General features: G+C 43.1%; 1 protein-coding gene across 1 annotated transcript; it reads left to right on the top strand.

Moving 5' to 3' along the window:
- Positions 1-1203: 1203 nt before the first annotated feature.
- Positions 1204-16904, top strand: si:ch211-243g18.2 (keratin, type I cytoskeletal 18). Its single transcript, XM_023983417.2, has 11 exons — positions 1204-1294; positions 3298-3571; positions 3791-3916; positions 4478-4560; positions 5053-5209; positions 6467-6634; positions 6921-7046; positions 7446-7568; positions 7666-7760; positions 8602-8627; positions 16308-16904. Exons 2-11 carry the CDS (start codon positions 3305-3307, stop codon positions 16427-16429), a joined length of 1293 nt encoding a protein of 430 aa, XP_023839185.1. The 5' UTR covers positions 1204-1294; positions 3298-3304; the 3' UTR covers positions 16430-16904.
- The last annotated feature ends 10678 nt before the right edge of the window (positions 16905-27582 follow it).

The following is a 27582-nucleotide window of genomic DNA, read 5'->3' as shown; positions in this document are numbered from 1 at the left end:
CCGCTGTGTCAGATTTCAAAAAAGCTTTACGGAAAAAGCAAACCATGTAATAATCTGAGGTCGGCGCTCAGAGCCCAATCAAGACAAAAAGAATCCGCCATATTGTGCAGTCAACAGAAGTCAGAAATAATATTATAAATATTCACTTACCTTTGATGATCTTCATCAGAATGCACTCCCCGGAATCCCAGTTCCACAATAAATGTTTGATTGTTCGATCATGTCCATCATTTATGTCCAAATAGCTACTTTTGTTAGCGCGTTTGGTAAACCAATCAAGCGCGTTCACTAGTTGCAGACGAAATGTCAAAAAGTTCCGTTACAGTCCGTAGAAACATGTCAAACGATGTATAGAATCAATCTTTAGGATGTTTTTAACATAAATCTTCAATAATGTTCAACCGGAGAATTCCTTTGTCTTCAGAAAAGCAAGTGAACGGGAGCTTACCTCTCATGTGAATGCGCGTGACCAGCTCGTGGCTGCTGGCAGACCTCTGACTCATTCCCCTCTCATTCAGCCTCCCTTTACAGTAGAAGCTGGGAGAGACAGGGGAAGGACAGTTTTACAGCGGGAAGACAGACCAACACGAAGACCAGGAAACCCACACTCCTCTCTTCTCTCTCTTCTCTCTCTCTCTCTCTCTCTCTCTCTCTCTCTCTCTCTCTCTTCTCTCTCTTCTCTCTCTCTCTCTCTCTTCTCTCTCTCTCTCTCTCTCTCTCTCTCTCTCTCTCCTCTCTCTCTCTCTCTCTCTCTCTCATTGTTTGTATTTTTTTGCATTGGTAGACAACATTTTTTAAATTGTATTAAATGGATCAGTACCTTTAGATGCTCATGGGAGTGTGACTTTGGGTGAGTACGTTGATAAGAAATGAGGGAATGCCTAACCACCAAATAATGACGACTAACCAACCAGCCAATCACACGCCTCAATAACTCCTCAGAATCAACAGCCAAACACCTTCTGCACGCTTAAGAATTGACGTAACACACATTAGAACTCCTTAGAATGTACATAGCCTTCTGTTGTTTGATTAGACCAATTCCCTTTCCTTCTTTCAACACATTGTTGAATATTTGATGTTACTCTCCTGAGTGAAGTTCCGGTTACCTGCCTACCCACGGGAGAGAAGGACTCCGATGTCTTATAGAGGCTCCACCTACTTTACACGTTACGTGGCCACTCCCCCTTTCTCATCTCCATATAAATTCAGCTGTAGCATCAGTCTCAAGGTAGACAGCATTCTCCAGGATCCCGCTCTCCCTCTTTCTCTCACTGAAGAGAACATAATACAGGTAAGTGTTTCAATTGAATTGCGTCTTACTGAACACACTAATCAAATATCTAAAAGATGAAAGATACATACGTTTGTGTGAATAACAAATGATATTTCATTTTGAAAACTGTAAATGTGTAATGACTCAAAAAAAAAATAATTAAACTAAGTTATAATATTTCAATGATCCATCTTAGTTTTTTTTGCCCCTCTAGATATATTTGATGTACTGTTATCACTTTGTTTCTATACGTTTTTCTACTCATCACAACAAAGGAATGTTTTACTTTTTCTAATGTTTAGTCCTGGTGATGGTGGGAGAAACTCAGAGTATTATGTGACAGAGAGGACAGAGAGCGGTTCATGAGCCCACTAATCCCTATTGAACAGCCCAGTGGCTGTGTAGAATGTCTGTTTGGCACTAAACAATACTAGGCAACTACTCAGTTACTAGGTAGGGCTCTGTTTTAGACAGAGCCTCCACATAACTCTGCCCTCGTGTTAGTTCTTGTTTTTGTGATTTCTCTTATTGGTTATTGACAAAGACCTAAAAATATAGGAATATATTATGAACAAGAACAATCATAATAGTAATGTAAGATATGATGCTTTTCTTCACAGTTCTTGGGAAGCTCTTCCGATAGAGGATTAGTCATTTACATGTTGATGATTGTACACTGAACTTGAATAACGTAATGCTTGAGTGGAGCTCAGACAGTTTAGTAGTTATAACGGCCGGCCTGTCACCTTGAACCCCAATGGGCAGCTGGGTAACCAGTCAACCATTGACATTTTTTATCAGTCTGTGGTTGACTTTTAGTTTGAATAGACAACAATGGTGGGCTCATTCAAAATGGCCCACAGGCTGCGTGTTCTTTTGGCTCCTGCATGGGTGAAAATTACCATTTTGGACCCTAGCCAAAGGTTTGTGTGCCTAAAATAATTATTTGCATGTTGTACGAATAAATAATTGACTCAAAGCTTTCACAAGTCACCTTGACTAATTTTGTCCTCAAATACAGTAATGACAATTTCCATACCCATCAGATCAGACATGTTCTGGAGGCCACATCCAGTGGTGGATTTAGGCATAGACGACATGGGCAGGGCGGCACGGGGCGCACGCTCAAAAATAAATAAATAAATGCAAAAAAAATATTCAGAATGGTGACATTTGCGCCATCGGTTTTCCATCTCTCATTTGCACGTCACGTCAACAATAGCATGTCACCGTGTGGGACTGTGGGTCAATTAACCTTGTCGGAGTGGGCACCCTGATTGTAGTTTGTGAGCTAGGCAGGCTAATGCCTGGGAAGGTCTCCCACTCAGAAGTACGAGATGGGGAAGGGGGCGGGGGTAGGTTGACCTCCCCACTGGAAGCCAGAGGTAGGGGAGGCGGGGGACTCTATCAAATAGCGCACCTCTAACTTTGTACAGTACTAATGCAATTTGTAATGCAATTAGTTGTGCTATTTAGTTTGTGTGTTTCTTGTTTGAAGTGCAACAGTGTAATAATCATGTTCTCTTCTTTATAAGTGTGTTATTCTTTTTGTGTATTTGTGTGATATAGGATTTCTGCAATTTAGTTTTATTCGTGTGTTTTTTGTTAGTAATAGTGTAATAATTCGATTCTCTTTTTAATTTGTATTTATATACTACAATTTGTTTCTATTTGTCTTTGTTACGTCTTTTGATATTTATGAGTCTTATTTTTATATATATTTGTGTATTTCTATAGTTTAAAATTTCTAGAGTTTTTACAGTTAGTGCAGAATGGTGCTTGTTTTGTTGTTGTTGGGGGATGCGCTGAAGGGGGGTTCGCCCAGGGAGTCCTACAAGCTAGAACCGCCACTGGCCACATCTGTCATGTTTTTTAAGTCTAGCCTACATCTCAGACTGAATGATATAGTGAAAGACCAAATCCTCTTCAGTTTAATACCAAGTTCACGTTTCATAATGTTATTAGCATATACTGTATGTGTTTCAACAAGGTCTTCTTCCTCTTTGTCATCTCTCACACAGAGCCGGCATGTCTTCCAGTTTCTCTTTGCGGAGCTTCTCTGTGGGCCGCCAACCCTCCTTCTCTAGTCTATCTCTGAGAGACAGTGGCCGTGCCCACTCCAGAGCCGCTGTGTCCTTTGCCTCCGCCAGCCCCCTGACCCGCTCTGCATCCGTCAGCCACGACATGAACAGCCAGCCCGTCACCTTGAACCTCAATGGGCAGCTGGGTAACCATACCAACGAGAAGGAGGCCATGCAAGGCCTCAACAACCGCTTGGCCACTTACCTGGACAAGGTAGGCGGAAGGTAGCCTAGAGGTTAGAAAAGCTGGTTAGCATCTGAAGGGTTGTTGGTTCAAATCCCAGAGCCGCTGGAAATCTGGTGGGAAGTGAGCCGGCAACCAGAGAGTTACTGGTATCAGTATACTAGATGCCATTTCCTGCCGTTGTGCCCTTGAGCAAGACACTTGCAGGTACTAAAAGATGATGGACAATAAACTTCTTGTTGTTCTAAGGTGCGCTCACTGGAGAAGTCCAATTCAGATCTGGAGCTGAGGATCAAGCAGAAAATGATTGAGCGCATCCCTAAAGGCCACGACTTCGAAACCGTGATGGCCCAGGCCCACCAGGTGGAACAGGAGGTGGGTTCCCAACGTCCCTACTTTCCCATGATCCCTTTCGCTCACCCCATGTGACTTCCCATGCCCGTATCTCACATCTTGCAGCATGTACAACAAGGACACACTGTGTCTATGTATGAGTCATGATATGGATTTACACATTGTTAACATAGCCTGGATTAGTCACATGGCACATACACGTGTGGCCATACACGTACGTGTTTAACATTAGCGGAAATGTTACCTTTTAGTTAACCTGCGCTAGACCGACACAGCAGACTGTGGGTTAAAGGTTAGTCAAACTAAGGCCACGTATGGAGTGTGTTACCCAAATTCTCTAGGAAGTTTCTGGAGTCAGTGTTTCTGGAGTCAGTGTTTCTGGAGTCAGTGTTTCTGTCAGTGTTTCTGGAGTCAGTGTTTCTGGAGTCAGTGTTTCTGGAGTCAGTGTTTCTGTCAGTGAGGGGAAATGCACCTTAGAGGTGACAGTGAAAGTATGAGCGACAATAGAAACGCTCAACTGTGAAATCGTACTAGTGTGTCGTAGGTATGTAAACGTTGAATGCTGACCACGTCTTTTCTCAGGTGAGGAGGAAGACACTGGAGAACGCTCGCCTCATGCTGGAGATTGACAACGCTAAACTTGCAGCTGACGACTTCAGGATTAAGTGAGCGTGGAGGCTGGCGCCGTGCACCTCTCTGTTTGTCATGTCTTTGCATCTTTGCTTCTGGTGTTCAGTACGTCTGTAGCTCTGTTTAATTTCAGGCGAAGGCTGCAACGGGTAAAGCGCTTGAAGCAGGCCTGCAGGTGTATGTTTAGGCAAAGGCCAGTGTGTACTGTATGTGTCTTTTGTAGTCTACAGGACATGTTGACTGGCACCACGCAAACACCACTTAGTAGACAAACATTTGGGAACTTACATGCGTGACTGCGTGTGTGCCAGTGTGTGCTTGTGCACATGTGTATGCAACTGCGATTAGTCCTGTGACTGCACTCCCTCCTTCCCGCCCTCCTTCACCCCACCCCTTCTTTCAAGTTTACATGTTATCCTCCTGTTTGTAATGAATTTGTTAAAGTCTTAGTCACCCAAGCTCTCACACTCTCTCACTTCACAATCTCTCACTTCGCAATCTCTCCCAATCTCTTCCCTCCCTCCCAGGTGGGAGACAGAGATGTGCATGTCCCAGTCTGTGGAGAGGGACTGCTTGGCCCTGAAGAAGGCCAAGGTGGACCATGAGCAGATCATCATGTCCCAGAGAGGAGACCTGGACAGCCTGAAGGAAGAGCTCTACTTTCTGAAGAAGAACCATGAGGAGGTGAGAGGAGATAGCTCCGTAGATCAGGACTTTATTTATCCAAAAGCATGAAAGTAACAAAGTAAGAGGACAACTCCCCTAAGGATGATGATATCCCAGCAGACAAAACTAGTTGAAGTTATGTCATCACTATGTAATTTCAACTCGTTTTGCACATTGAGATAGTGGGGCCAGGTGTTCATCCTTAGGCCAGGTCATAACGCTATCACTTGAACCCGGAGTTTTCCCTGGTCTCCTGGTATGAGGAGGTATTTCTGACTGAAGAGAGACAAGGATGTCCTCTGTCACCATTCCTCTTCTAGCTGGCCATTAGCTGGATAATCACGAAGACCACAGAATAGAATAAGTGGTCTGAGAGGGGAAGCAATGAAGGAGGAGAATAGAGAGGTCCTCTGTTCCTTTCTGCACCGGTGGTGATATCACTCTGCATCCCCTGGGAAGCTGGGATGCCATGGGAAGCTTGGAACCTGCTCGGAGTCTGAAACCCAACACAGGAGGCCCCTTTGTGTTAAGCAACTTGAAGCCAGAGAGTAACTCAGGTCTTAGATTTTTTACTCAAGTCTCCATAGAGGCCCCTCTGATAACATCTTTGCTCACTGGTTGCTCTGCTGTGAATAGGCACACTTCAGACCTGTGTGAAGACATAAGTCACCTTGTACTACTTGTCTGTGGCGAGGGGTAGAATGATGTGTGTGTGTGTGCGTGTGCGCGTGCAGTGCGGCGCATGCAAGTGTGTGTAGGCTCAACCCTTCCTGTTTCCCTATGGTGTGTGTGCTTTAAGTCGACGACTGGCACCAGAAGTGCTGGGTGTGTTTGGAAAGCAGGGTGTGGTGTGTGGTGCCAATGCAGTGGTACCATATGTTCTATCTATTAGGCTGTACGTGACACACAGAGAAAGGGCATAGTGGGAGGGAACAGGGATCAAGGCACACACTAGGCGTAACATGAGTTCAACTCCATCAAGTATTTATGGAGAGGATGTTAATAAAGTAGAGGGTCTCGCCTTCTCTCTTGTGGGGTGTAGATTTCACTGGAGAACACACTTTGGGGGACTAATAAACAAACAGAGAATATTCCTAGAAATCATGCAAACGATGACATAGAGGAAAAACACGGGGGGGAAATATGTTAGAAAGTGAAACACAAATAAAACACGGATGCCTAAGAGTTTCTATTTCCTGTCTTGCTTGCTCTTTGGGGGTCCTGGGCCAGGTTACTGTGAAGTACTGATGTAATTGATTGATTGTCTCTCTGAAGGAGGTGGAGTCTATGAAGGGCCACGTTGCTGCTCAGACTGTGAACGTGGAGGTGGACTCAGGCCGTGGTGGACCTGAACTGGGCACAGTTATGTCAGAGCTCAGGACTCAGTACGAGGGCATCGTCAAGAAGAACAAGGACCAGGCTGAGGAGTGGTACCTCAAGAAGGTCAGTGGGGGACTGGCTTGTTGGGTGCATCACCATGCCAGAAACCAGCCACTAGTGTCTCTCAGAGCTGATTATTTGTAACTTGAGATGACTAGAATTTTCATGCAAATCTCCCATTGACATTGCATGTGTATCTCAAGTTACGTTTCAGGCGTATCATAGATATTATATCCAGGTGAACCCAGGTATTTGAACACAGGTCTGGTATCTAGTAACATGGCCTACAGCGTTCAGGAACGGAGATGTGGTGTGTTCAGGAACGTGTGTGGTGTGTGGTGTGTTACAGCTGGACACGGTGCAGAACGAGGTGAAGGAGTCTAACGAGGCTCTGAGGGGAGCTCAGAGTGAGCTGGTAGAGAGACGACGCTTCCTACAGACCCTGGAGGTAGAGCTGGAGAGTCTGTACAAACAGGTAGGAACTAGGAACCTTTCATCTGGGGGGGTTGTGTTTCACTGGGGAACTTAAATATACCATGCCACTCCAATCTACAGTTTGAGAGCCTGTATAAGTAGGTGACACATAGCAAGAAGGAACCTTGCCTCTATGGGTTATGTTCCACTGGGGAACTTAAAAAATACAATGGCACTCAAAGATACAGTATCACTAAGATCTCACCCTTTGTTCCCACCCATGTTAACCTTAACGTTGACAGCAAATATCACTCACTTCCCCTGACCTTGTGTGGGAGAAGAATTTGTGTTACATAAAGATCCCCGAACTGCAGTAGCTCTCTAACAGTCATATTCAGAGGTCAACAAAGACCTTAGTTGAACAATGTGCACGTGGATGTTAACAACATCTCCCCCTCAGGTGGCAGCTCTGGAGGGTAACCTCAGTGAGACAGGTCAGAAGTACAGCCTGGAGATGGAGCGTCTGCAGACCACGCTTTCCCAGCTGGAGGAGGACCTGTCTCAGCTGCGTCTGGACATGCAGGTACTTACTGGTAGCCCAGCGGCTAAGGAGGTGGACCTGTATATATTTATGTTGTTTACTAAAACAAAAGGACCAATTATATTGTGTTTTATTGCAGCGCAACAAGAATGACTACGAACAGCTGCTCCGCATCAAGCAGAACCTGGAGTTGGAGATCGCAACCTACAGAAGACTACTGGAGGGAGAGGAGACGTGAGTCACCGTGATAGTATATGCCATTTAGCAGACGCTTTTATCCAAAACGACTTGCAGTTATGGGTGGATACATTTTTTACATATAGGTGGTCCTGGGAATCGAACCCACTATCGTGGAGTTGCAAGAGACCCATGCTCTACCAACTGAGCGACAGAACATGACTATGCTACAGTAAGAAGTCATTAAGGGATGCTTAGTGAGTACTGTATATCCAGGCTGTAGCGTGGGCGCTGGGAGTCGGGAAGCAAGTTCAGGGAGTGCATCAATGAATAAACAAAACAAGAAACACGAACAACGCACAGACAGGAAACAGAAACAGAAACAATGACGACTGGGGAAGGAACCAAAGGTAGTGACATATATAGGGCAGGTAATCAAGGAGGTGATGGAGTCCAGGTGAGTCTGATGACGCGCAGGTGCGCGTAACGTTGGTGACAGGTGTGTCGCAGGACGCCAACCAAAGGGACGATCCCGGCTGAGGCTCAAGAGCCTGATGAGCCAGCTGAGACCTCCCCGGTTGCCTCTGTCGAGGCACGGGAACCTGTTCACCAGCTGAGGCCTCCCCGGTTGCCTCTGTCGAGGCACGGGAACCTGTTCACCAGCTGAGGCGTGGGAGCCTATCGAGCCAGCTGAGGGAGGGAGCACACGTGAACACAGGCTAGTTCTCCTCTCAAAGGACTACATTATCTGCTTTGTTGAGTTGAGTCTAACAGAGAATTGCTCTTTCCTGGTAAACCAGCCAATTGATGACCATACATGGTAACATCTTCTGCCTGTTTCAGCCCAAGTAATTATTCACTTTTTAACTCTGACCTTCTTTTTCCTTTATTCATTCAGGATTAAAGAAGTTCCCCCACCAAAAAGTGAGTATCATCAGTATATTAACTTCACATTGTTACACTCTCACTTCTTAATTGACACAGGCTAACCTAAGCAAACATCAAAGCTTGGCATTACTCACTCAGCACACAGCAACACATTGATTGGTTGATTTCAGCTGTGACTGTTCACCTGGATGGAGAGACTTTCTTTATCAGTGTGACATGAGGGAATTCCATCCATGGCGTGTGATAAGAATACTATTAATTCATGAATACGTCATTTCATTCTCACACAGAGAGACTTCAATTCACCTTAACCTCTCAAATGGACTGCATGGACCCACCCTGGTCACGCACTCAATCTTTTGTTTTTCTTCCCTCCTTCCTCTGCCGTTTTTTAAAAACTTTATTTTATTTTATTTAACCTTTATTTAACTAGGCAAGTCAGTTAAGAACAAATTCTTAGGGTTAAGAATTTGTCCATCTCTAATTTGTCCTTCTCCAATTTGTCCTTCTCCAATTTGTCCTTCTCCATCTCTATATATATATATTACTTGTGTTTTATATGGGCATATACAGTGCATTCGGACGAAAAGTATTAGGACCCCTTGACTTTTCCCACATTTTGTTACGTTAAAGCCTTATTCTAAAATTTATTAAATCGTTTTTTCCCCTCGTCAATCTACACACAATACCCCATAATGACAAAGCAAAAACTGTTTTTTAGACATTTTTGCTAATGTATGAAAAATAAAAACAGAAACACCTAATTTACATAAGTATTCAGAACCTTTGCTATGAGACTTGAAATTGAGCTCAGATGCATCGTGTTTCAATTGATCATCCTTGAGATGTTTTACAACTTGATTGGAGTCCACCTGTGGTCAATTTAATTGGTTGGACATAATTTGGAAAGCCACACACCTGTCTATATAAGGTCCCACAGTTGACAGTGCATACCAGAGCAATGAGGTCGAAGGAATTGTCCGTAGAGCTCCGAGACAGGATTGTGCAGAGGCACAGTTCTGGGGAAGGTTACCAAAATACTTCTGCAGCATTGAAGGTCCCAAAGAACACAGTGGCTTCCATCATTCTTAAATAGAAGATGTTTGGAACCACTAAGACTCTTCCTAGAGATGGCCGCCCGGCAATACTGAGCAATCGTGGGAGAAGGGTCTTTCTCAGGAAGGTGACCAAGAACTCGATGGTCACTCTGACAGAGCTCCAGACTACCTCTGTGGCGATGGGAGAACCTTCCTGAAGGACAACCATCTTTGTAGCACTCCCCCAATCGGGAGTTATACTCCCAAGTGACACCTACGGTCTAAGGCATTGCAGTGCTTGAGGTGTCACTACACACCCTGGTTCATTCCCAGGCTGTGTCACAACCGGCCGTGATCGGGAGTCCCATAGGGCGGCGCACAATTGGCCCAGTATTGTCCGGGTTCGGGGAGGGTTTGGCCGGGGGGGTAGGCCGTCATTGTAAATAAGAATTTGTTCTTACCTGACTTGCTTAGTTAAGTAAATAAAATAATATAAAAATCGGGCAATTATGGTAGAGTGGCCAGACGGAAGCCACTCCTCAGTAAAAGGCTTACCCTGAAAGTAGTCCAAGGGCCAAGAGAAACTGTAATTCATGATTCAGAGTTGTTTAAATAGCCGCTATTAACTTGAGGGGATTTGGCCACAAACATTGAACTTTGACTAATTGGGTCAGAGTCGTGTGTATAGGTGGCAGGGAAGTCAGGTGCAGGAGAATCAAACTGAGTGTAATGGAGTTATTTAATAACAATGAACTAAACATACTCCAAACACTAAATGTAACAAATAACAAAAATGGGTACGAGGACCCGTCGCGCACCAATACAAAAATATATACAACACTGACATACAAACAATCTCTGACAAAGACATGAGGGGAAACAGAGGGTTAAATACACAATAGGTAATGAATGGGATTGAAACCAGGTGTGTAGGAAGACAAGACAAAACCAATGAAAAATGGATCAATGATGGCTAGAAGACCGGTGACGTCGACCGCCGAGCACCGCCCGAACAAGGAGAGGCTTCGACTTCGGTAGAAGTCGTGACAAATTGCCCCCATCACCCCATAGTTTTTTTGTTAGCCATCTGACGATAAGGTGTAAAAAGGTGAACTATCCCTTTAACATCCTCAATTTATTAATTGAAATTGACCCCGACCCTGTTATGTTGTATTAATTTTTAATGGGATACTGCAAGATTTCGAGATTTAGGTTGTTTTTCTACTTTTCTACCCAGAGTCAGTTGAACTCATGAATACGATTTTTATGTCTCTGCAGTTTGGAGATTATTGAAGTTAGCATATCGTTAGCTTAGCACAATTGCTGAAAGTCTGCTGGTATAGTTGCCAGCAGATCACAACGTTGTATCTGTCTCAATGGTTCTGCCCATGTGCACACAGACACCATAATGAGATACATACAACGCTGCAATTTCTATGCGACTACCGGACAGAGAAAGCGGGACAGGGAATGAGGACTTGGATAGAATCTCGTTGCTTATGATTATCAGTCAAATTAACACATTTGTAAAATATCGATTACTACGTATAGCTTTGTAAGACTATAAATGAACAACCACCCAGCTTTGGAGTCGTTATAAGGTCTATGAGAGGAGCTGGCTACTGTGGGAGACTTCAATAATCTCCAAACTGCATGGAAAGACATAAAAATGGTTTCCATGAGTTCGTCTGACTCTGGGTAAGTAGAAAAACAATCGAAATGTCGAAATCTCACAGTATCCCTTTATTAAACCATGTCTGTGTCTGGAATAATATTCACCATTCTTTCTGCCACGAGTCACTTATAAGTCATATTATTTTTAAAACAATATCATGACGATACCCTCACACTGTCAAAATGCCCATTTGCGGTCGATGAACAAAAACCTACTCACCAATTACTGCGGTCACTTATTTTTTCTCCCCATCTTCTCCCGTTTTAGCTTTGCCACCAACAATTGTTCAAATGAAATAAGTTAAATGTGTCAAATAATTATCCAAAGTCATAAGGACACAGACAGATATTTAAATTTGAGTTAAGTCTGAAGATGACTCTGGCTTAGCTGTACAATGCTACAAATAATACATACAGTACTTGTCAAGAGTTTGGACACACCTACTGATTCAAGGGTTTTTCTTTATTTTGACTAATTTCTACATTATAGAATAATAGTGAAGACATCAAAACTATGAAATAACACATATGGAATCATGTAGTAACCAAAAAAGTGTTAAACAAATCAAAATATATTTTATATTTGAGATTCTACAATGTAGCCACCCTTTGTCTTGATGACATCTCAAATAAGCAAAGAGAAACGACAGTCCATCATTACTTTTAAGACATGAAGGTCAGTCAATGTGGAACATTTTAAGAACTTTGAAAGTTTCTTCAAGTGCAGTTGCAAAAACCATCAAGCGCTATGATGAAACTGGCTCTCATGATGACCATCACAGGAAGGAAGACCCAGAGTTACCTCTGCTGCAGAAGATAAGTTCATTAGAGTTACCAGTCTCAGAAATCAGCAATTAACTGCACACCAGATTGCACATCACAGAGTTCAAGTAAGAGACACAATATCAACTGTTCAGAGGAGACTGTGAATCAGGCCTTCATGGTCGAATTGCTGCAAAGAAACCACTACTAAAGGACACCAATAAGAAGAAGAGACTTGATTGGGCCAATAAACATTAGACTGGTGGAAATCTGTACTTTGGTCTGATTAATCCAAATTTTATATTTTTGGTTCCAACCTACGTGTCTTTGTGAGATGCAGAGTAGGTGAACAGATGATCCCTGCATGTGTGGTTCCCACCGTGAAGCATGGAGGAGGTGTGATATGGTGTGGGGGTGCTTTGCTGGTGACACTGTCAGTGATTTTTTGAGAATTCAAGGCACACTTAACCAGCATGGCTCCCACAGCATTCTGTAGCGATACACCATCCCATCTGGTTTGCGCTTAGTGGGACTATCATTTATTTTTCAACAGGACAATGACCCAACACACCTCCAGGCTTTGTAAGGGCTATTTGACCAAGAAGGAGAGTTATGGTGCTGCATCAGATGACCTGGCCTCCACAATCACCCGACCTCAACCCAAATGAGATGGTTTGGGATGAGTTGGACTGCAGAGTGAAGGAAAAGCAGCCAACAAGTGCTCAGCATATGTGGGAAATCCTTCAAGACTGTTGAAAAAGCATTCCAGGTGACTACCTCATGAAGCTGGTTGAGAAAATGCAAAGCTGTCATCAAGGCAAAGGGTGGCTACTTTGAAGAATCTTAAATATAATATATTTTGATTTGTTTAACACTTTTTGCATTATTACATGATTCTATATGTGTTATTTCATAGTTTTGATGTCTTTGATGTCTTTCTACAATGTAGAAAATAGTAAAAATAATGAAAAACCCTTGAATGAGTAGGTGTGTCCTAACTTTTGACTGGGACTGTACATATAGCGATTGTTCCATAGAATTAGAATGGACATTCCCAACCCGAAACAGTGTTGGTTTGAGTGAACATTAAGTAGCCTCTTTTCACAGGCGATGTATCTCCGACACAACACTTGTTATCCTTATATGTGCATTCTGAGTTGGAGACCCCCAAAAAATGACTCAATGTGATTGGATCTTCTTCGAACTTGGAGACTCAATTCTATTGAGCCTGAGAAAGCTACTTCCTCACCCCCAAGGCCGAGCCCCTCCTAGCCATGATCTCAACAAATGGAGCTGCTCTTCCTCCTGGGGAAGGCCTGCCCACTCCAAGACCTCTCCATCATGGTTGACAACTCCGCCAAACAGACCTTCTTTGGGCCAGTAAAACTTCGAGCCTGGGTGAATTTCGATCTGCAAAACATCAATATTTCACTCAGATGCTGTAAAAAACTATAAAGTACTGTAACTAAGTACAGTAACATAATACATCCTCTGTATTTAAATAGTCATGCTAACTAATATGTTGACTTGAATTTAAAAAATATACCTTCTCAGCATTTATCTTAACCTCATGATATAAAAGTTAACAATCATGTACTATGTTTCAATAAAAAAGGAATACACGGGCCTCCCGGGTGGCGCAGTGGTCTAAGGCACTGCATTCGAGCCCAGGCTCTGTCGCAGCCGGCCACGACTGGGAGGCCCATGGGGCGGCGCACAATTGGCCCAGCGTCGTCCGGGTTAGGGATGGTTTGGCCGGCAGGGATATCCTTGTCTCATCGCGTACTAGTGACTCCTGTGGCGGGCCGGGCGCAGTGCATGCTGACCAGGTCGCTAGGTGTACGGTGTTTCCTCCGACACATTGGTGCGGCTGGCTTCCGGGTTGGATGCGAGCTGTGTCAAGAAGCAGTGCGGTTGGGTTGTGTTTCGGAGGACGCATGTCTCTCGACCTTCGCCTCTCCCGAGTCCATAAATTGGGGAGAAAAAAACGGTTATACACATACACTATATATACAAAAGTATGTGGACACTGCTTCAAATTAGTGGATTTTGCTATTTCAGCCACACCTGTTGCTGACAGGTGTATAAAAGCGAGCACACAGTCGTGCAATCCCATAGACTAACATTGGCGTTATGGCCTTAATGAAGAGCTCAGTCAGTTTGTCAAATTTCTGCCCTACTAGAGCTGACCCGGTCAACTGTAAGTGCTGTTATTGTGAAGTGGAAACGTCTAGGATCAACAATGGTTCAGCCGCGAAGTGGTAGGCCTCACAAGCTCACAGAACGGGATCACCGAGTACTAAAGTGCGTAAAAATCGCCTTTCCTCAGTTGCAACACTCACTGCCTCTGGAAGCAATGTCAGCACAAGAACTGTTCGTCGGGAGCTTCATGAAATGGGTTTCCATGGCCGAGCAGCCACACAGAGGCGTAAGATCACCATGCTCAATGCCAAGCATCGGCTGTAGTGGTGTTAAGCTCGCCGCCATTGGACTCGAGCTGTGGAAACACGTTCCCTGAATCACGCTTCACCATCTGGCATTCCGACGGTCAAATCTGGGTTTGGCGGATGCCAGGTGAACGCTACTTGCCTCAATGCATAATGCCAACGAAAGTTTGTTGGAGGAGGAATGATGTGGGGCTGTTTTTCATGGTTCGGGCTAGGCCCCTTAGTTCCAGTGAAGGGAAATCTTAACGCTACAGCATACGATGACATTCTAGACGATTCTGTGCTTCCAACTTTGTGGCAACAGTTTGGGGAAGGCCCTTTCCTGTTTCAACATGACAATGACCCCACGCACAAAGCGAGCCAGGCCTAATTGCCCAACATCAGCGCCCAACCTCACTAATGGTCTTGTGGCTGAATGGAATGAAGTCTCCACAGCAATGTTCCAACAGTTAGTGGAAAGCCTTCCCAGAAGAATGGAGGCTGTTATAGCAGCAAAGGGGGGACGAACTCCATATTAATGTCCATGATTTGGGAATGAGATGTTCGATGAGCAGGTGTCCACATACTTTTGGTAGTGTGGTGGATAAGGCCATATATGGCCAAATATTACTTTAACGTATGGGACTGCTAAACTAACTCAAGATCAGCGTCTAGAGGCAACTTTACCATACTCTGAGCGGTTACGCAAGGAAACGTCCCTAGGCTAGCGTGTGTAGATACTGTTGGTGACTTGTATAGAGTGAAGGTAAGGTACTCCAGGCCAAGTTGCTCGCTGACAACAGCAAACTGCTATTTACACCAGACGTTCAAAGCAGGGTCAGCGGCGTTCCCTTATGTCAGAATCAAATGTACAACTTTGATTCTGTGCTGCTTCCACCACCCTGGCATCAACAGTTTTTACCCCCAAGCCATAAGACTGGTTACCCAGACTATTTGCATTGTGTGACCCCCCCCCCCAACCCCTATTTTACGCTGCTGCTACTCTCTGTCTATCATATATGCATAGTCACTTTAACTATACATTCATGTACATACTACCTCAATTGGCCCGACCAACCAGTGCTCCCGCACATTGGCTAACCGGGCTATCTGCATTGTGTCCCACCACCCGCCAACCCCTCTTTTAACGCTACTGCTACTCTCTGTTCATCATATATGCATAGTCACTTTAACCATACCTACATGTACATACTACCTCAATAAGCCTGACTAACCGGTGTCTGTATATAGCCTTGCTACTGCTTTTTTCAAATGTCTTTTTACTGTTGTTTTATTTCTTTACTTACACACACACACACACAAATACCTTTTTTTCGCACTATTGGTTAGAGCCTGTAAGTAAGCATTTCACTGTAAGGTCTACACCTGTTGTATTCGGCGCACGTGACAAATCAACTTTGATTTGGTTTGATTTGAAGTCAAGAGCCGTGGCGACAGACTAACGGCAGTTTGTTTCATAAACCTGCAACCAAAGCAAACGCCCAAAACACATCTGTCCCTAGCAACCACAGTAGGTGCAAATATACTGTAAGCCGCAATGTCGTAACCACGTCTCAATGTAAGCCTGTGACTCACTCAATCCCTTCGGTAACACTTTATCTGATCGACTGTGGACTCCGTAACTCATTCGTAAGCAGTAGGTAAGTCAACAACGGAAAGTTAGCCTGTTCATAGGCTGTGTTACAAACCAGAGCCTGTGTCACAGTGTTAGTGTGACCCTGTGACATTCGGTAACCCATCCCCTTCTTCTTCTTCTTCTTCTTCTTCTTCATCCCCTACCTCTCATTGCGTTGCAGAAGAGCCAGAGGTGTGGACCAGGAAGATAGTGAAGGTGGTGACACAGACCATGATCAACGGCAAGGTGGTGGATGAATCCAGCGAGGTGGAGCAGATAGAGGAAGAAGTGAAGAAGAAGTGAGATGGACATAATCGTCTTCATCCTCCTCATCACACCTGAGAAGCCTCCGTCAGACACAAGGGGCCAGCCAACCCACTGGCCATAAAGGGCTCACACTAACATGGGCTGTCTGTTTTTATTCCCTTAGTCTTCTCTGTTTCTCTCTGGAGTATCCTGCATTACCTCATTCACATGTCTGGAGATAACGAGATGTACTGTAAGTGAATGGGATGTCTGCTACAGCATCCATTTTAAGAAGTCTCTCAGTTGTCCAATGAAACACCCTCAGTTGTGTCCCCTCCTCTATCATGGTTGTTGTTTCATAAAAGGTTTTGCTTTGTGCATGAAACTATGTATTTCGAGATTTAGGGAACAAGTTGTCCATACAGTAGATCTCTTTCACTTGAGTTGCATTTCTTCTGTTTTGTTTTCCCGACATGCGTCTGTTTTGTATTCTATAAACTTCTGTAAGGACTGAAATAAAGGTTAGTCGTCATTTTCTCTTTTTTTGTTTTACCTCAAATACAGCGCACACATTCAGTAACTATCTAACGCACTTCAAGAGTAAAAAATTAATAAATACTCACAACATACTTAAAACACATTCTTTGTATAAAACGATGAAGCTACCCTGTCTACTACAGAGCATGAGCATAATGGCATGTCAGTGCAGATCAGTACGCCTATTCATATGCGTGTGTGATGACTGCTGTGTAGGTAGGCATTTAGTCTACAACAATGCTAGGTTAGCTAGGTTACCTTGGTGTCTGACAACTCAGACACATCAGACACGTAGGGTGTTATTTATGGGTTTGGACTGTCTATTTCACAAATCTGAGATGTTTTACAAAAGGATTGACTGACAGACAGGCAGACAGATGACTTTTACTAAGTTCACAACCTCCACCAACTGAAAGTAAACTGAGTCAAAAGACTGTGTAAAGCTGAAACACATTGTACAGAATGTAAATCATCATGGTCTCCGGCGTCACTTGCTGTTGCTACACAGACATAATGACATAACCATTACCTGCAAAACCCATTATGCTGTCACCTTGGCATCAGTTACTGATGGTTATTTAATCTGTGAAAAGCAAACAGTGGAAATGGGTGTAAATATGTGGTGGGAGAATGCAATGTGCTATGTAAGTGTGTGTATTTGTATAAGTATTTGCAGTAAGTGTTTGGATTGTGTTGCTGTTTCTGTCCGGGTCTGTGCGGTTCTGTTGTTTGCGTCGCGGTATGTGGGTTGGGTCTGTGTGTCCCTCCCTGCCAGTCTGCACATATGCTTGTATGGTCATGTATGTGTTTCTTCAAAGGCATACAACAAGTCGGGGGAGGGTTCCCAGTCAGACATTAAGCCCTTCTTGGGGGGTGACTGTTTCTGCAGACACTAATCACTGTCACAATGAACAGTTACTGGAAATATGAGTGTGTCTGCTAGGTCTCTTTCCTGCACAGCACCATTCTCAACCAGCCACATCCCCACAAGCTGAGGAGACCAGGGTGTGTATGTGTGTGTGGGGGGTCTTTCCCCCCGACACACCCTCTAAGCTCCCTGAAGACACACGTGAGAAGAGGGGGCTGACGGATGAGGGTGGATGCCACACTATGGGTCCAAAGTCTCTCCTTCTGTCCTTAGTAACGGACACTTTCAGAGATCTGTCGAACTCTTTTATTGGCATGGCTCGAGCTGAGTTAAGACTGGGAGACGGAGACTAGTGTGTCATGTCAGCTAGACATACTGTAGTACAGTATAGATTCCGCCCTACTCTCATCCCTAAGTCTATGAAACCATCTCACACAGACAGACGGACAGGTGTGTACCCGGAAGGCATTATAAACATGTACATGCTACCTGGCTGTGTCACACACACCTGTCCTGGAAAGACGCCTGATGCATCAAGACAAAGCCGGTGGGACCTTATTGATGAAACAGATGAAGCCCTGTGTAATGATTGTGTACTAATGTTTGGTAATGCCTCTAATTATCGTTATGGTGGGGTTGAACAACACATGAGAGTTAAGTTGCTCTGTCTGTCCGTCCTTCCGTCCGTCTGTCTGTCTGTCTGTCTGCCACAGTGGGATTTCACCATGGGTCAGGAGAACTATTGTTGTTTTATCAGTAGCTCCAGTCAACAAATTATAGTTATATAATATGACAAATATCATTAAGATTCTTAATCTACAAGTCCCATCTCCCATGTGAAAGGGAAATAATTACAATAGCTAGGGCTGTTACTGTGACCATATTACCGCCAGACCGGAGGTCACGAGTCATGATGGCAGTCAAATTCCACATGACCGTTTAGTCATGGTAGCTAGGCTTCTCCAAGCTCTGATGCTGCTGATGGTCATTACCAAACTGGCTAACTGCCTGGTACTCAGCACTCCATTGTTCTCTAATCACTCTGACATCAATGCAAATGTCATTGAAAATCGAATCAAACACTACATGAGAGCTCATGTTGCACAACATTTCTATAGGCTATGGAAAACAGTTTCGATGGCCTCTACTAAAAAGAGGGGGTTCCCATCAGCTTCTATAGGATAGGCCTACAATATTTATTTCTCAACTTTCCTAATATTAAGCACATTGCTTCTCTTTACAACACGAGTATAGCCTACCTGGGTGGCATGAAAATATACCACGGGGAAAACGTGCTCCTTTTGCTATTTAAGTGTATAGATGACATGTATGTTTCAAGACAGATGCATGATAATGGTCCAATCTAAATCATAACATATTTCACACATATATTATTTAGTATATGTAAAGACAAGATTAAATCAAGAATAGTCTGATGGGTGACAATATTAGCCTATCACGTATGAATGATATATTATCACTTGTGAATGATGCCCAGTTAGTGTGCAGTAAGGCAAGAAACAGCACTTTTTTTGCAACTTTTTCAAATCATGTCATCTCATGTAGCCTCGCCCATAGGCCTATACGTTTTGATAAGGTTTGTATCACATCAAAAGTGGCCAAATAACCTCTTAAAATGAAGCACATAAATTTGCTTTACAATGGCATACATACGCAGTTTCAAGTTTGGGGAAGATCATTTGCACCATAAAAATGCACCTCTGAGAATGGTGTTCTCCCACTAATTGATTGCATTTTGGAACATTTGCGCTTATAGCCTACTGCCGTGTGTGAATTGCTGCGCTTGTAATGTTAAGAGATAGGGTAATAAGCAAAACTTTCTGATCTGTTGCATAAGCCTCATGGCTTAAAACAGTTTTTTGATGCTAGTGGTTGTATTAGTTTGGGATCTATCGCATCCCACAACTGTCCCAGACAGTGTTTGGAATATTTATTTCTTGCACAGAATAGAATAGGTCAACCTTTGTACTATGGGGGGATAGTAGATTGACATAGGCTAGTTATTTTTTGCTGTTCGTTAGTGTAACGGCTTTCGTCGGTGGAAGAAGGAGAGGACCAAAGCGCAGCGTGATTAGTGTTCATCTTAATTTAATGATAATCAAAAACTGAACACTACAAATTACAAAACAACAAAAGTGAAAACCGAAACAGTTCTATCTGGTGCAGACACACAAAGACTGAAGACAACCACCCATCAAAACACAATAGAACACAGGCAACCTAAATATGGCTCCCAATCAGAGACAAACGACCAACACCTGCCTCTGATTGAGAACCATATCAGGCCAAACACAGAAACAGGAAAACTAGACACACAACATAGAATGCCCACTCAGCTCACATCCTGACCAACACTAAAACAAAGAAAATACACAAGAACTATGGTCAGAACGTGACAGTACCCACCCCCCCCCCCCCCCCCCCCCCAAGGTGCGGACTCCGGCCGCAAAACCTGAACCTATAGGGGAGGGTCTGGGTGGGCATCTGTCCGCTGTGACGGCTCTGGCGCTGGACGTGGACCCCACTCCACCATAGTCTTAGTCCACTTCTGTGGCCTCCTAGGAACGGCGACCCTCGCCGCCGACTCTGGCCTGGGAACCCTAATAAATGGACCCACAGGAATGAGGAACACCTCTGGACTGAAGGATGCCTCTGGATTGAAGGACGCCTCTGGACTGAAGGACGCCTCTGGACTGAAAAAACTCCTCCGGACTGAGGGGCAGCTCAGGAGTGGCCTGGTGCACTTGAAGCCCATGAGAAGGACCCGATCATGTGATGGGCATTGGCTAATAAAAATGTAGCTATATGAGGGAGCAGTGTGAGTGAGATGTGCACTGGCCGCAAAAGGCATGGATTTTTTTAGGGGGCATTTCGGCCACACAAAGGGGATGCCGCTGGGCAATTTGAGGCATTATCAAGTGCTTGTCAAATTGTGAATGAGAAACTGATGAAGTGTGTACAGCCTGCGCAAACAAAAAGCAGCGCTCATGCCTTTCATGAGACTTTTAGAGTCATCAATAGAGTCGCATCATGCAGCCTTCGAATGTATTAAAAATCTAAATATATAGCCCAATGTTTGTATCACAACTAAAGTTGCATAAATAACTCTAAATTAAGCATATAGGAGGACCTTTATCTTTGTTAACCGCTCAACACAGAACAGCCGAATGTGCGCACTCCTTCAAATCATTTGGACAAAATATCCTTTCTATTTCATTCAGCTATGATCAACTGTATTCTTCATACTGTAAAATTTATTATAATAATGCCACAGAATTCTAAGCAAATCTTGTCTGCTAAATGAACTAGTGTAGCCCACAGCAATATGGCATAGCCAGATCAGGGCCTAACTTAAGGACAACTCAGAGTATGCTATTCTGTTCTTCTGAAATAGACTACATTTTCTTCATATCATGTTTCTTTAGAACTGTCTAAAATAAATAATGGATTTATTGTGATGGTGTAGGCTATATTACATGGATTTATTAGACTTTTTAAAATGTAGCTGTTCCAAAGTTCTGTATCAACAGCTTGTAGGCTATGTGTGGAAGCCAGGAGATGCTAAATGTGTCAGTGGAGGCTCCTCAGAGGAGGAAGAGGAGGGCCATCCTCCTCAGTGAATTTCATTCAAATAAAAATAGTAAAACCTTGAGAAAGTTATCCTTTTTAGATAAAACTATACTAAATATATTCACGTCACCAAATAATTGATTAAAACACACTGTTTTGCAATGAAGGTCTACAGTAGCCTCAACAGCACTCTGTAGGGTAGCACCATGGTGTAGTCGGAGGACAGCTAGCTTCCGTCCTCCTTTTGGTACATTGACTTCAATAGAAAACCATAGACTTACACAGTAATTATGACAACTTCCGGAGGACGTCCTTCAACCTATCAGATCCCTTGCAGCATGAACTGACATGTTGTCCACCCAGTCAAAGGATCAGAGAATGAGTCTAGTACTGAAAGCAAAAGCTACAGCTAGCTAGCACTGCAGTGCATAAAATGTGGTGAGTAGTTGACTCAGAGAGAACGAAAGACAATAGTTGAACAGTTTTCAACAAATTGATTTCTTTAAAAATGAAGGAGAAGCAAGAGAGCGAGAGAGAAAGATTGTCATTTTTTTTCACTTACTTGCAGCTGGCTAGTTTAGTTACTCAAACACCCGGCTCAAACAGAGGGATGCTATGTTAGCTAGTTGGCTATGACTATCCAACACAACACTGGAACTCTTACCAAGTCAAGGTAAGCTTTTGATTTGATTAATTTATTGCCAGTGACTGGGGCCCTCCGTTGTAACTGCTTACTGACTATACAATGTAATGTTACTCCATGATTGTAGCGGGTTTACTAACACATTAGTTATATTAGCTATGTTGACTAGGATGTTACTTTAGCTAATATGGGGGCAACAATGTAGGCTGTGTGTAGCAGTTATGACATGGTTTGGCTTGGAAAAGGTTTTTACGCCTGGTCACATACAGCTGATGTGTTGTTCATTGAAGTCCACAAACGAAAGTGAAAAGGTGAGAGGAGGAGAGTGCATTCTGTTGAAAAACCTTTCTTAAACGGAAGCAAACGAAACGGGGATAAAAAGACCTGAATTTGTCCAATAGGAACTCTCGTTTTCAACTGTTGGACTATTGATTACACCCTAGATAAGCTAAATACAGGCAAGAGTCTGCAAGGCGGCATAGAATGTGTCACTGTCTGTCCATATGTCACTGTCTGCCATCCCAAATTTCTCTCTCGACCTGTGCGTCTACATTGTAAACTTTCATTCAAAGGTTAGGTTGTAGCAAGCTCATGATGGGTATAAGGGAAATTTGAGTATCATGTAGTTATCTAAACCTATCACTGTTACATTGAACTGGGTGAATGGAATATGAAAGACAGTCATCCAACATGCTGTAATAGAAATAAGGCCATGCTCATGAACAAAAAAAGAATCCTCCCTCAACATAAACGCCACTGATATCAGTAGTGATGAAAGAATAAAATCGACTAGAGCAGCCTTTCTTAAAGTATGGGTCGCGACGGACCTGTTAATGGTGGGTCGCAATGTGTCAGAGTAAATGTATAATTATTTCATTAATTACTGGAATTGATTTGGCCAAGTGCATCTGCGCTCTCTGTTCAGTGCGCTCTCTGTTCAGTGCGATCTCTGCTTAGCAGCTATGGGGGGTGATTCATGCCAGAATTAACCCTTGTGAAGCTACTGTGGTGGCATTTTCCTGTATTACCAAATGAGGAGAGTTACAAACTACACACCAGTCAGAGTTATACTTAAACTTCATCTTTAATAAGCTTTAAGCTTTAGCCTTTGACTTTCAACAATTCACTATCTATAATGAACCACTGAGAGTGACTACAGAAAAATACAAAGATCTTTTATAGCCAAGATACACCCCTCTCAACTTACATGACGAACCACAGATCTTAGGAACTCTTCACAAAGGGACTTTTACTTGAGATAGGAGTATCCCTTAGCCAGATAGCATTCGCTATAAATTATCGCTCAGTTTGGTCTCTAAAACGAGGTTCTAATCTCGTTCCTGGTACTTCATAGTACGAAAACATTACCTCATCCAAGGCATAACTCAATTATCAACTCTAGATACTCCCATCTCAAATAAATCCCCTCTTGACCCCACTCCTGGACAAGCTCACTGAGGGGAGTGAGCCTCTAGGTCATACACTATCCCAGGAAAAGCAAACAGACATTGTGGAGACAAGTAATTGGTTCCCCATTAATCACGCCATCCCTTCACATGGTTTAAGAATAGGTAAAGACACATTCACATATGAAGACAATGTTCCATTCTGTCCTCTTCCCTTTCTGATATTCTGCATAGCACCAGGGACATGTGAAAGACAAGCCTGACCTCTCCCCTCTCTGGGCCACCAAGTGACTGAGCCCTAGCTGAGGGAAAAGTGCAACTGCCAACACTATAGTCCAAATGGATACATTCTAATGACAAGTATCTCACATAAGCATAGTATATAAATAAAACATCTTATTTATCTATGTTACCCAAGTAATTCTGATTCATCCGCCACACTACTGATACCGCTCACCAAGTCACCTAACGTCTTCCTAGTGCCATAAAATAACATCATGAATTAATATGGACTGTCAATGGAGACAAGTTTGTTTCTAAGGCGTCAAACTGCCGACGCGTTCACGTCACGTGACACGTACACATCATATAGACGTAGTGTTCACGTGGTGTTCACATTGCGTAACGTGTCACTGACACGTCACGTGTCAGTTTGCGTGTAAGTTTATTATGAATGATCTTACCATGAACGCCTTAATAACCTTTCTGACGCAGGCGTTCCGCTAGCGATCCACCACAACAACATCTGGTGAAATTGCAGAGCGCGAAATTCAAATGACAGAAATAGTCATATTTAACAATTATGGAAATACAAGTGTCATACATCAAAATAAAGCTTAAAAACGTCTGCATGTGTGACATGTTAGTTTAAGTGTCTGTTTAGTTCATCAATTTCATTTGTCTATTTAGCTAAAATAGGCCTGTCACCTCAATGCAAAAAGAATATTAGGCTAGTTGATATTGCAGCCACCATTACTGTGTAGATATTCCTATTTCTCGCATCAATACAAACACAAAGGCTTCTTGGTAGCCTAGTGGTTAGAGCGTTGGGCCAGTAACCGAAAGGTTGCTAGATTGAATCCCAAAGCTGACAAGATATACTTTTTTTGTCATTTTGCCCGAGCAAGACAATTAACCCACTGTTCCCCAGGCGATGAATATGTGGATTTTGATTAAGGCAGCCCCCCACACCTCTCTGATTCAGAGGGGTTGGGTTAAATGCGGAAGACACATTTCAGTTGAATACATTCAGTTGTACAACTGACTAGGTATCCGCCTTTCCTTTTCTTTGTTGGAGGTAGTCTAGGTCTCTAGTGGCGCATTCAAAACAACTCGGAAGTCGGCAATCCCTGACTTCCGACTTCAGTGCGTTCAAGACAACTGGGAACTCTGAAATAAACGAGCTCAGACTGGGATTTTTGTTTTGTTTTGAACAGTCATCCAACTCGGAATCTCTGGCATCTTTCTCTGACCTGAAAATCACTTATGTCATGATTTCACCTCGTTTTCACCCCACTTCCCAGAGTACCGGATTAACAGACACAATCACTGTCACCATGCAATCCTTCATCTATACATTTCTGTGGAGATGTCTTATGGTTAAAAGCAGGGTTCAAATTGAGGGGGTATGTGAGGATATAGGCTTTGTTATAGAGACGTGCAGAAAGCATATGCTACCACTTGTTAGCCATAGGAAAAGCAACGATCCAGATTTTATAAAGCGGTCTAGGCTATAACAATGATAAACTCCATGATTATTTCCTCAGTCTACTAGCCTACCGAAGGTCTTGCATAGCCTAAATATCACAGGATTATTAAATGCTCTGCAATGTAGAGCTATGCCTAATGAAAAATGCCCAAATATTTGAATCGGTATGGGTCTATGCATCGACCAACACCTTAACAGATAAAAACATGTATTATTCAGGAGAATCCCATTGAATCAGGCTATTCATTTCAGTGCAGTTGCGTTTTTACGTATATGCTTAGACTAAACGGAACTGAAAACACTCCAGCCTGTTTTGATCACAGATCATGATGAAAGCCTGAACATTTAAGCTCTTTGTCATTGATTTAGCCCACATTTAGCCCACATTTAGCCCACATTGACAAACAAAAGCCTGACTAGGATTCCGACTTTCCCCCACGTCATATTTTTTACCAATTAAGCTAAATGTATTCCTATTAATTTGCGTAGGCTAACCATTGCGATTAATGCTTTTTATGAATAAACAGGCATCAGGGTAAACATAATATCGTTTCAATGCCTCCCACACACACATTAATGTTACTTACCTTACAGATCACAAAGTGAGCTAATTTCCACTCCATTCATATGCAAATACATTTGATTCATACACTGGCTTGTCTGGCTGGCATGTTTTCATTTTAAACAGGAATTCCCATATCTACACAAAACATTTTAGTCCTCAATTATGATTTTTTTTTATCATAGCTCATTAGTGCACCCTTGTGGTTGAATATATATCTATTGTATGTCTTATGATACAATTAATCATGTTGAACTAACAGATACCATCAAGGCATACGTTACAATTTACAATAACAAACACCTTATGAAACAGCTGTGAAAACCAATCTAGCAATATTTTTGATTTAAATACATAACCATTGATATTTGTTTGGTACATGTGTGTCAATTTACTTTCAGATTTTTTTGGATGCTCACAGGGCAATCATAGACTGAAATACAGAATTCTGGTGTGTGGAATAGAGAGGAGGTGGGTATTGTGTGGATGGGAGGTTCTGCCTGTCACTTGTTTTTCAACAGGTAGTCAGTCTTGGAAGGTAGACTCGAGAGGAAAACTGCAAAGTCCAGGCGCTGCTGCCCTCTTTGTTCTGAGTGTTTGCAGTGCTAGTGTTTTTCGCTAATCTGTGCAGCTCACATTATGTGCCCCGTATGATAGTTTCTTGCTCTTTCTTAGCAGATAATGACAACTTGACAATAACAGTAGCTGATGTAGTGAAAAGTTGGCGGGTGGTTGGTAATGGAGGACATCATGTCTGGGTGTCAGACAGAACCCCTAGGTCCTGGATAACAGAAGCAGAGTAAAGGTAACAGGGTAGTAGACAGACGTAAACAAGTTAAATGGTTATCAGGTATGTAAAAATACAGTTACTGAATGATTTAATTTAAGTGTTTGATTAGACATGCAATAATGTTAATGGCACACAGAAAAGAAAGGATACCTGTCTAATTGTTGATGTCAGTGGGGTTATAAGGGATGGTCCCTGGAAAAGATAGAGAGATGAGTTGTGAGAGAAACTCCAGGTTGGTGTCATGACCCCTGGAGTCATACACCTTAACAGTACCTACCTGAAAGTGCCAGTTACTTAACGCGACCCAGTGGTTAGCCTTGATATTTACTATTTGGAGAAACCCCTGGGCCAGTGTTGGTACTGCTGACAGCATGGCGATGCCGCCCACCACAAGGCAGCAAATGCAAATAGTTATCATCTGAGATTTTTTATGTTGACCTTAATGGATGTTGACCCCAGCAAGGAGCAAAAGAGCCCAGATGTCGAAGCATTTGGTCCCTTGATTATTCTCCGGTGGCTCTCCTTTTTCTCATGCGCCCAGTCCATGTTCAGTCTCACCTTGATCGATAATAGAAATAAATGCAATTATATTTTATATTATTACAAATAGATCTCTTATATATCTCTTGGAAGAACAGAAAATAAATGAACAGCAGACAATAATTTTTACCTGGTCAAAAACCTCCACATCCTTCTCAGTCCGTGTCTGAAGGCGGTCTTCGAAGGCGTTCTGATCTGGTTCAACAACTTCCACCGCATCAGGTGGAGAATCAAAGTACGTTATACAAAACAGCAAAAGAAAAACACTAAGTCAATCAAAAAAAAATTATACTACAGTATATGCAATAATGTTATATACAATTGCATTGTTTACGTCAGTTAACTGCTGCGGCTCCCCTCTATAGAGCAGACGATCAAATCAAATCAAATCAAGTTTATTTTATATAGCCCTTCGTACATCAGCTAATATCTCGAAGTGCAGCCTAAAACCCCAAACAGCAAGCAATGCAGGTGTAGAAGCACGGCGGCTAGGAAAAACTCCCTAGAAAGGCCAAAACCTAGGAGGAAACCTAGAGAGGAACCAGGCTATGAGGGATGGCCAGTC

Source organism: Salvelinus sp. IW2-2015, linkage group LG4q.1:29 (genome assembly GCF_002910315.2).
Source record: "Salvelinus sp. IW2-2015 linkage group LG4q.1:29, ASM291031v2, whole genome shotgun sequence".
NCBI lineage: Eukaryota > Metazoa > Chordata > Actinopteri > Salmoniformes > Salmonidae > Salvelinus > Salvelinus sp. IW2-2015.
The sequence above is the reverse complement of the archived record's forward strand: the minus strand, read 5'-3'. Positions and strand labels throughout refer to the sequence as shown.

Coding starts and splice junctions, on each gene's coding strand:
- si:ch211-243g18.2 (XM_023983417.2), top strand. CDS start 3,305: ATGTCTTCCAGTTTCTCTTTGCGGAGCTTCTCTGTGGGCCGCCAACCC. Junction 3,917..4,477: donor CCCACCAGGTGGAACAGGAG/GTGGGTTCCCAA, acceptor GTCTTTTCTCAG/GTGAGGAGGAAGACACTGGA. Junction 7,047..7,445: donor TGGAGAGTCTGTACAAACAG/GTAGGAACTAGG, acceptor TCTCCCCCTCAG/GTGGCAGCTCTGGAGGGTAA.